The sequence below is a fragment of the Pleuronectes platessa genome, chromosome 9, assembly GCF_947347685.1.
Source record: "Pleuronectes platessa chromosome 9, fPlePla1.1, whole genome shotgun sequence".
In the NCBI taxonomy this organism is placed as follows: Eukaryota; Metazoa; Chordata; class Actinopteri; order Pleuronectiformes; family Pleuronectidae; genus Pleuronectes; species Pleuronectes platessa.
Genome location: NC_070634.1, coordinates 1,965,311 through 1,974,446, shown reverse-complemented (window position 1 = coordinate 1,974,446; position 9,136 = coordinate 1,965,311). Strand labels below are relative to the sequence as shown.

The following is a 9,136-nucleotide window of genomic DNA, read 5'->3' as shown; positions in this document are numbered from 1 at the left end:
AGCCAGACTGTAATTTCAGCCCCTAAAACAGTGTTTAGGCCAGTGTCTGACGTTAGCCTGCAGACTCGCTGTTTGCATCTGCAGTCTTTTACACTCCACACACACCATTAAGGCAATTTTACCTCTCATCTGAGTGATTGGACCTGCTGTGGGCTTTGTTGTTTATTACGCTTAAATACACCACAGTCACACTGCAAATGTAATCTCTCTCTCTCTCTCTCTCTCTCTCTCTCTCTCTCTCTCTCTCTCTCCTCTCTCTCTCTCTCTCTCTCTCTCTCTCTCTCTCTCTCTCTCTCTCTCTCTCTCTCTCTCTCTCTCCTATGTAATGTGTGGCAGTGATACATCATTGTGCCTGTGGTCCTGTCATTAAGGTTTCTGCAAATAAGGCTTAGGAGGGTAAATTATGCCACCAAGCAATCACACACACACATACACTCACACAAACACAGACAAACACATGCCCACAAACACACAAACACCACACAGCCATCATTCATTCAGACTTGCTTCTCATCAGCATTAATTCTTATTCCTGTGTTGGATACCAAAGTGTTGATCCTGATTGAGGAAATATCAGGAGCTGTACTAAAGCTGCATTGTACTGTGAATTATTTGCAAAAAAACATCAATCTGCTTTGTTCCCCAAACCTGTTTGATTACATGTAGATTAAATATTCAATAAAAACATAAAATATAACTGCCAGTATGGAAAACTACAAAGAAACTGTGCTTCCAGCCTTGACATTGAATGTTGGCAGAGGAAGTAAACCATAGGGCACAGAATTGTCCAACATGGAAATGACTTCATGAGATACAAGCTAAATGTCCTCCATGACAGTGTTTAATCTTGCTTTGTGATGCCAACATTTTTTTACCTGATGATGTAAGTTCAATTAACACAGAGTGAGTTTCTCCAGGAAAATAATATATATGAAGACTTTCAGTCGGGGTTTAGAGCCAATCACAGTACAGAGACAGCCTTGGCAAAAGTCACTAATGACCTTTTAATAGCCTCAGATCAGGGACGTGTGTCTGTCCTCGTTCTGTTAGATCTCAGTGAAGCATTCGACACAATTGACCATCAAATTTTATTACAAAGACTCAAACAGTTCATTAACATTAATTGAACCGCCCTTAACTGGTTTAAATCATATTTTTCTGATCGCTCCCAATTCGTGCAAATTAATGATGAGTCATCTGTGCGCACCAAAGTTAACCATGGTGTTCCACAGGGCTCTGTGCTCGGCCAAATTGTATTCTCATTATATATGCTTACACTCGGAAACATTATCAGGACACACTCTGTAAATTTCCACTGCTATGCGGATGACACCCAGTTATACTTGTTAATAAAACCTGGACGAAGTAATCAATTAACTCAACTTCGAGCATGTCTCAAGGACATAAAAACCTGGATGACCCGCAATTATCTCTTATTAAACTCAGATAAAACAGAGGTTATAATACTTGGCCCCAAACACCTTAGAGATACATTATCTAATGATTTAGCTGCGCTAGACGACATTGCCCTTGCTTCCAATGAAACAGTCAGGAACTTGGGAGTGATCTTCGATCCTGATTTATCCTTTAATTCTCACTTAAAACAAATTTCTAGGACCGCCTTTTTCCACTTGCGTAATATCTCAAAAATGACATGTCCTTTCGCAAAAAGATGCAGAAAAACTAGTCCACGCCTTTGTTACATCGAGACTGGACTATTGTAATTCATTACTATCAGGCTCCAGCATTAAGTTGTTAAAGACTCTACAGCTTGTCCAAAATGCCGCAGCACGTGTCCTGACGAGAACCAAGAAAAGAGAGCACATTTCTCCAGTATTAGCATCGCTACACTGGCTTCCAGTTAAATCTAGAATAGAATTTAAAATTCTCCTCACCTTCAAGGCCCTTAATAATAGTCTTTTTACCTTAAAGAGCTGTTAGTACCTTATCAAACCACTAGAGCACTCCGCTCCCAGAATTCAGGCCTACTTGTCGTCCCTAAAAGTAGAGTAGGAGCCAGAGCTTTTAGCCATCAAGCTCCTCTGCTGTGGAATACCACTTTCAGTTAGGGAGGCAGACTGTTTGTGTAAGAGTAGGCTCAACACCTTCCTTTTTGATAAAGCTTATAGTTAGAGCTAATTAGTGCGGCAGAACATAACTTGTTCCATTTTCTAAAATAGGTGTTACGATACGAGACGGGTGGACCCCAGAGCGGAGGCAAAACACAGAGCACGGAGGTGGTGCGTTCAATAACGTTTATTTAACGTGGGACAAGGTAGATAGACGGGGTGCTGATGGCTCCGGGAGTTCTTCAGCGGGAAGGAGAAGCAGGTGAGCAGGATGACGGGGTAGCTGATGGCTCCGGGAGTTCTTCAGCGGGAAGGAGAAGCAGGTGAGCAGGATGACGGGGTAGCTGATGGCTCCGGGAGTTCTTCAGCGGGAAGGAGAAGCAGGTGAGCAGGATGACGGGGTAACTGGAGGACAGGAGAACAGACACGAGGATTAACGGAGCGAATAACCACAGGAGAATCTGAGTAGGAGCCGAGAACGAGAAACTACCACTGTAGTGACAAGGACGAACTGGCGATGACTCTGCGCCCAGCCAGGGCAGATATAGTGAGCAGTTGATGAGTGCAGGTGCGCCTGGTGAGCCGAGTCATCTAGCGAGACGAGCTGCACCTGTGGGAAAAGGAGAGGAGAGAGGAGGAGGGGCACTGGAGGCACAGAGAACTGTGACAATAGGAGGCGTTTAGTCTGCTACTTCTGCTGTTGTTTTCAACATAAAAAGAGTACAATAGTAATACCAAAAATAAAGTGGAACCAACATTCTTCAGGTTGAATTAGCAGTGGGTTTACCTGCTACTTCTGCTGTTGCAGAGGTTTTCAACATAAAAAGAGTACAATAATAAAGTGCAACCAACTTCTTTTCAGGTTAAATGAGCAGTGGTTGAACCTGCTACTACTGTGATTTTAATAAACAAACAGCAGTGCACTAATATTTAACAAAAGATCAGGTGTAACCAGTGGCGATTTTAGCCTGAAATTTCTGGTGGGGCAATTTTGTATGACATCATGTCACCATCATAAAAATAGAGGTAGCTGATTATTATAAGCAGTAGACCTATAAAGACCAGTTAGATATACTATGGGCTGCATTTTGAGTGCCAGCAGGGAGCAGAAATCCTGTTTCATATACATTTGACATGCTTTAGCGCTCAGCGGGACACAAAGATGTTGCCTATAATACGGCATTAAAGTAAAATGATTGCAACAAAGTAAAACGATAAGACAGACACATAGCTTCACATCAACGTCAACATCAATACTCCTAGCTTTAGGAGACGTAATGCTACTTTAAACAGCTGCTCTTAAAATACTCACGTTTCAGTTGATCACAGTAAATATGTTTCTGCAGAATAATAACCTGTGTAACGTAGTCAAATCAAATGGGTTGGAGAGGGAAACAACTTTACACTCCATTAGATATCTTACGTGGTGGAGCTTATTCTCCAAACACACTCATCCTCATCAACTCTAACGCTTTTCCCCACTGGGTGGACCGGTTCATGTTGGTTCATGTCAGTTCATGTCGGGTCAATAACTCCGTACGGTCCCGTTAGCATCGCCTGCAGGCTAGCAGAGCTAAACTGACAAGCAGAAGTGTAAAAAGTACTGAAATATTGTGCTCAAGTAAAAGTACCTTTACTTTGATGAAATTTTACTCAAGTACAAGTAAAAGTACCCATCTAAAAATCTACTCAAGTAAAAGTAAAAAGTACTTCATTTAAAATGTACTTTAAGTAAAAGTTACTTAGTTACTTCCAACAACTTGATGGGGGCTGCTCCTATACAGTGCAAAAAAGGACAAGGTGTCATAAATCCAATCTAAAAACAGTTATTTTTAATTAAAGGAGAATCTTACATATATAAGTGCAATGACATTAAACATGTCAAACATTAAACATTTAACATGTCCACACAACATTTAAGAACTTTTGGGAGGACATGTCAAGACATGAACCACATGACAGCTAAAATAAAAAGTTAAAATGCCGCTGTCCCACTGTATATTTAAACTTTTGGTTAAACTTTGGTCCATCTTTAGAGCACTAGTCTACAAACTTCTTGTTGAGTTTGAGCAGCAGCTGATTTTCAAGGTGAGTAGAGCTCATCCGGGCTCGATTTGCAGTGAACAGCATCCAGCGCAGGTAGGCCAGTATTGAGTTTCAGGCAGTGTTGTGCATGAACGAGTTCAAAAGAACGCGTTCATTTTTATGAGAACGTTTAACTGAATGAAACTTAATGACAAATATTGAATTTGAACGGTGAACACATTCATATTATCTGAGGTCTAGCTAAAACGTTACGGAATGTTTTCCTTCTCCTGAGGAGAGACGCTGTATAAATCGAATGCTTGCACCATGTCGTTGCGATCGTTGTTGTGTTTATTTGAAAAGAAATGCAGTCTTGGGGGGGGGGGGGGGGGGGCTTGCATAGAGCGCCAAATGTTCTAGCGCCGGCCCTGTGTAGCGCAGTGATTCTCAAACTGCGCGGAGGCATAACATGTGCGCGTGCGACCGGGAGGGGAAAATGCGGGGCGGAACTAATATCCTAGCTGAACTAATGCTTTGACGTCCGCATGTATTTAACGGCGGAGCAGTAAACAAATCGTTCTTTCGCCGTAGCCAGGGGTCGGCAACCCGCGGCTCTGAAGCCGCTCTGCAGGGGCTCCCTGTGCAGTGTTGTGCATGTCGCGCAGTGAACTTTACGATCAGTTTTCATATGTTGAACGTGCACGTGAGGGAACGTCATCCAGTCTATGCAGCATCTACCACTGCAGTGAGAATTGCCTTGCGCCTTGAACTGTTTGTTTTTTTACTCAGTAACGGATGTAATTTCCAATGTAGCGAAGTACAATACTTCAGTCAAAATCTACTTAAGTAAAAGTAAAATTACCCATTTCAAAAGCTACTCAAAAAATTACAAAGTACACAAAAAACTACTCAATTACAGTAAGGTGAGTAAATGTAATTCGTTACTTTACACCTCTGCTGACAAGCCATGTACAGGTACCTGCTCATCACTACTATCACAATAGTAAACTTGACTCACCACAGAAACGGGAGCGCAGACGTCTCTAGCTTCTCTGTCAGGAGAACAAACTGAAGATCAAACCGTATTATTCATCTGATCTGTGAGTGAAACCTCTCCACAGACTCGGGGAGTGTTCACGGGGAGTAGCCTGTTAGCTCATGTGGAGCCGAGCAGGCAACAGGCTGGGAGCTGGAGTCGCGTTTCGTATTATTCAAGTCGAGTTGCTAGGCAGATTTCGTTGGCGGAGTTGGGGCACTTTCAGAAGTGCCCTAACTCCGCCCACCTCCCAATTTTAACTTTGGCCTGTGTGGTTCACGCTCATTGGTGTTTCCATGGCAACGGTCTTAAGCTTGGGCCGTTGCCCCAGAGCAGAGACGGACGGCAAGAGAGAAGCGTTTCACAGAGCAAGCACACAAATCAAATGACTCCAAAACAAGACTATAATGCTTGTGAGTCAAGTTTATTCACACACATTCACGCTACTTTGCATATAAAATTAAATTTAATATATTTGGCCACAAAGTACAGATGTATTGAGCTTTCTGCACAACAGCGCCATCAGGTGGGGCAGTACATTCTACATTCCCCCTAATGTAGAAACGCCACTGGATGTAACCAACTACTCTTCAATGACTCTACAGATTTTTTTTTTTAAATATATGCTGATCCACATGATCTGGTCGCAGAACACTTCTCTGTGCGTTTACTATATCCCCAGCAGTACTAAAATCGCGCTCTGCTGGCACACTGGTGCCTGGGATACAGAGGTACCGTTTAGCAAGTGTTGAAAGTAGTGGTAGCTCTTTCTCCTGTGATCTCCACCACTTCATGGCATTTTCAGTCAAAGGCAATGCATCTTTTGCTCGGTACCTTATCACCTCTGCTCTGGCTGTCTCACTTGTGGATTTTCTTTCTCTTTGGGTGAAGGAATCGCCAAACAGTGCATCTAAGGCCTTCTTCTTACATGGAGGCGACTCATTTGAAGCTGCAATATGATAAGAAATATATTTCAAAATATAGTCATGTTTTTCATTCTCATTAAACAACAACAATATTTTGTTGGTATTACATGAAACACACCTGTGGTCTCTTCCTGGGATCCTGACAGCTTTGGGCTTGAGCCTCCCTCACCTTCCTCCTCATTTCCCATTGCTGGTATCTATGGAAGTAAGACTGTGTGAACTGTTAAAATTTCTGCTATGTAAGATTGCACACAGAAATTTAGAGGAGAGAGGTCAAAGAACAGATGAGAGTTGAGAGAGGACAAATAAAAGGGGAGAAGTGAACAAAGCAGAGGAATGAGGAGAGGAGAGAGGAAAGAGGAGAGGAGAGAAGAGTTACCTGTTGTGCCTCAAGAACCAGTTTTGCATAGACCTGTTCTCTGTCCTCTTTTTCCAGGTAGGGCAGTTCTTTGAATCGCGGGTCCAACGCTGATGCTGTTTAAAGAACAGGAGTATTGCATTGCATTATTAAATTAAGTTGACCTGACATTGCAAGACCACCTGCTCATACGCAAAATAATCAAGAGATTAAACTTTAGTATTTAAAAAAAAAAAAGAAATGGCACAGCAATGAGGTAAAGCCACCATGAACTAAGAATTGTATTGCAGATATCTTGTTTACCTTTCCATATGAAAAAAAATCAACTCAACTTAAAACTTAAAACTCAAAGGTTCGGCATTTTACAAATTAATACAGTCTAATAACCAAGGTTGATTTTAATTAAGAATCCAAATTAATTACCTATGTTGAGAGCATCTCGGGTGCCTTTGTAGCGTGTGGAGAGGTCACTGGCCATCACCCTCTTAACCTCTGCAACCAGGGTTGAGTCGTCTTCGCATGGCTGTAGGTGTTTCAGCAGTTTTGCTCAAAGAGGAGCAATTACAGAGAGAGTTGGCTGTTCTTCTTCACACATCACAGTGGTTACCATTTTGACAGGACCCATCAACTGAACAATGTCCGCCATGTTGGCAATATCACTCTCACTCAGCGTGCCTACATCTGTGCCCCCTTTTCGCAGATCCTTGGACATCAGAGTTGCCATTATAGCGGTCTGTTGTTCCAAAAATCGTTCAAGCATATCGAATGAACTGTTCCATCTGGTTATGATGTATTGAGTCAGCTTATGGTTGGGTAAATCCATCAGCTTTTGTTTTTCCCGTAGGACGTGACATGCAATAGGGCTGCGGTGAAAATATCCAACTATTTTTCGCACTTTCCGCACTAAACTGGGCTTCTGCACCGGCAACAATCATGTTCCTGGCGTTATCAGTGACGATGGCAGGATTATTGTCTGAGATTTTCCACTCTGTAGGCTTCACGCAGTAACGCGCCGATATTTTTACCAGTATGGGCTTCGTTTAAAACTCTGGTTTGCAGAACAAATGTCATCATATTCCACTCCGGATCAATGTGATGAGAGGTTATTGTCACATACCTTGATTTGAGCATGACGTCCAGCCATCCGTTGTCATCGCCACACGTTCAGCTTGAGAAAGCGACATCTTCACATCATTCTTAGTACTTTTGTACAGTTCAGGGATGATCTTTTCGGAGAAGTGTGGTCGGCTCAGTATCTGGTACCGTGGCTCCGATGTTTGGATCAATTCACAGAATCCCGGATTTTCAACCAAATTGTAGGGTCGCATGTCTTTACAGATAAACTTGGCAATTGTTACTGTGATGTTTTTCGCCCGCGCTGAGTTTCGGCCAAGTTTCTGACAAAACAGGCTGGCGAGGCCTGAGGTTTCTGCAGAGCTGGAGTTACCTTCTGCTGCTGCTGCAGCGGTAACGCTGCTAGAGGTGCCTGGACTGTCGGCGTTTTGTTTAATCCCATGGCGCCTTAGTAAATGGCTGGAAAGATTCGTCGTGTTTCCGTGGTTTTTTATTTGGCTTCTACATATTCTACAAACAGGGACCGACTTATTTAGAACACCTCCGTGTTTGCAAAAGCCAAAATGTTTCCACTGACTCGATCGATAAGTTGGCTTGTAAATTTCTTGCTCGCCGTCTCCTCCGCCATCCGCCATGCTGTGTTTTGTTGTTGTTCTGAGTTTCGCGCGGCTGCCGATGCGTACCGATGACGTCACAGACAGGCAGACTGAATCGAGTAACGTTTAATGTGTCTAAAGTGCTAAAAAACAAACAAACAAACACACATCCATACAGTTTTTGTGCTTAAATCCAATGTGCAGTTTCCAAGTATCGATACAAATCGATTATGTACCATTTCAATCGATTTTTAATTGATATATGTCGTCTGGAATGCCGATTTGCTGAGCACAGATCGATTCAGTTGGATCGCAGGAATATAAATCGATTAATCGATTTAGTGGATGAATCGTTACACCCCTACTAAAAAGGCATAGAGGTTTTGATGGCTGATCTACTGAGTGGGCTACATTTACATCGTACTATCATACAAACCAGTAGCCAGTCAGATTTACCTTGAGCCTCAGTGTAGCCTCAAGTTCGGCCTGTATCATTGTATCATTGATTACAGGGCAAAAAAAACCTGAAGACGCAAAGGGAATTTATGACACATGACACACGGAGCTTCTCTTTCCAGCTTCTCCTTCCTCTTATCCATCCCTATCCACCTTCCCCGGAATCCCTTTGCTTTATCGCCTCAGATCCAGGGCCTCTGTGGCCGCACCATGGATTACGATTAGTGGATCGCGCATCAGAGGTCGCAATGGTGGATCCAGTATGGCGGATTCTATATCGTGTGGGCTGAGCATAGTGGTAATGGCGGATCCTGTATCGCGTTGGCATCAGATACGGGCGGTGGACCAGGACCGCGGCAGCGGTTCATGATGGATCCTAATAAGCGGCAGTGGACAATGACTGTGGCCTAAAGTGGCATCTGATCTGGATGGTGGATCATGATTCTGCTGGTTGCTGACATATCGTATTGAAGTTATCCTTCAAGATGTTTACCCTCATCAATGCTGCTAAAAACTTTAATCTTGATGATGTTTTCCTACACGTGGCATCTATTGCACTTCTGTCCGTCCTGGGAGAGGGATCCCTCACATGTTGC

General features: G+C 43.1%; 1 protein-coding gene across 2 annotated transcripts; it reads right to left on the bottom strand.

Annotated features, from left to right (window-relative positions):
* Window positions 1-4,727: 4,727 nt before the first annotated feature.
* LOC128447657 (E3 SUMO-protein ligase ZBED1) lies at window positions 4,728-8,141 on the bottom strand. 2 transcript variants are annotated; one of them, XM_053429914.1, is made up of 5 exons: window positions 7,532-8,141; window positions 6,838-6,937; window positions 6,436-6,530; window positions 6,175-6,267; window positions 4,728-6,079 (listed from the first exon to the last, which is right to left on the bottom strand). In XM_053429914.1, the coding sequence occupies exons 1-5, from the start codon at window positions 7,556-7,558 to the stop codon at window positions 6,041-6,043; spliced, it is 354 nt and encodes a 117-aa protein (XP_053285889.1). In that variant the 5' UTR covers window positions 7,559-8,141; the 3' UTR covers window positions 4,728-6,040. The 2 variants fall into 2 exon arrangements, with proteins under 2 accessions (XP_053285889.1, XP_053285888.1); XM_053429913.1 differs by having other exon boundaries at window positions 6,175-6,253.
* Between the last annotated feature and the right edge of the window lie 995 nt (window positions 8,142-9,136).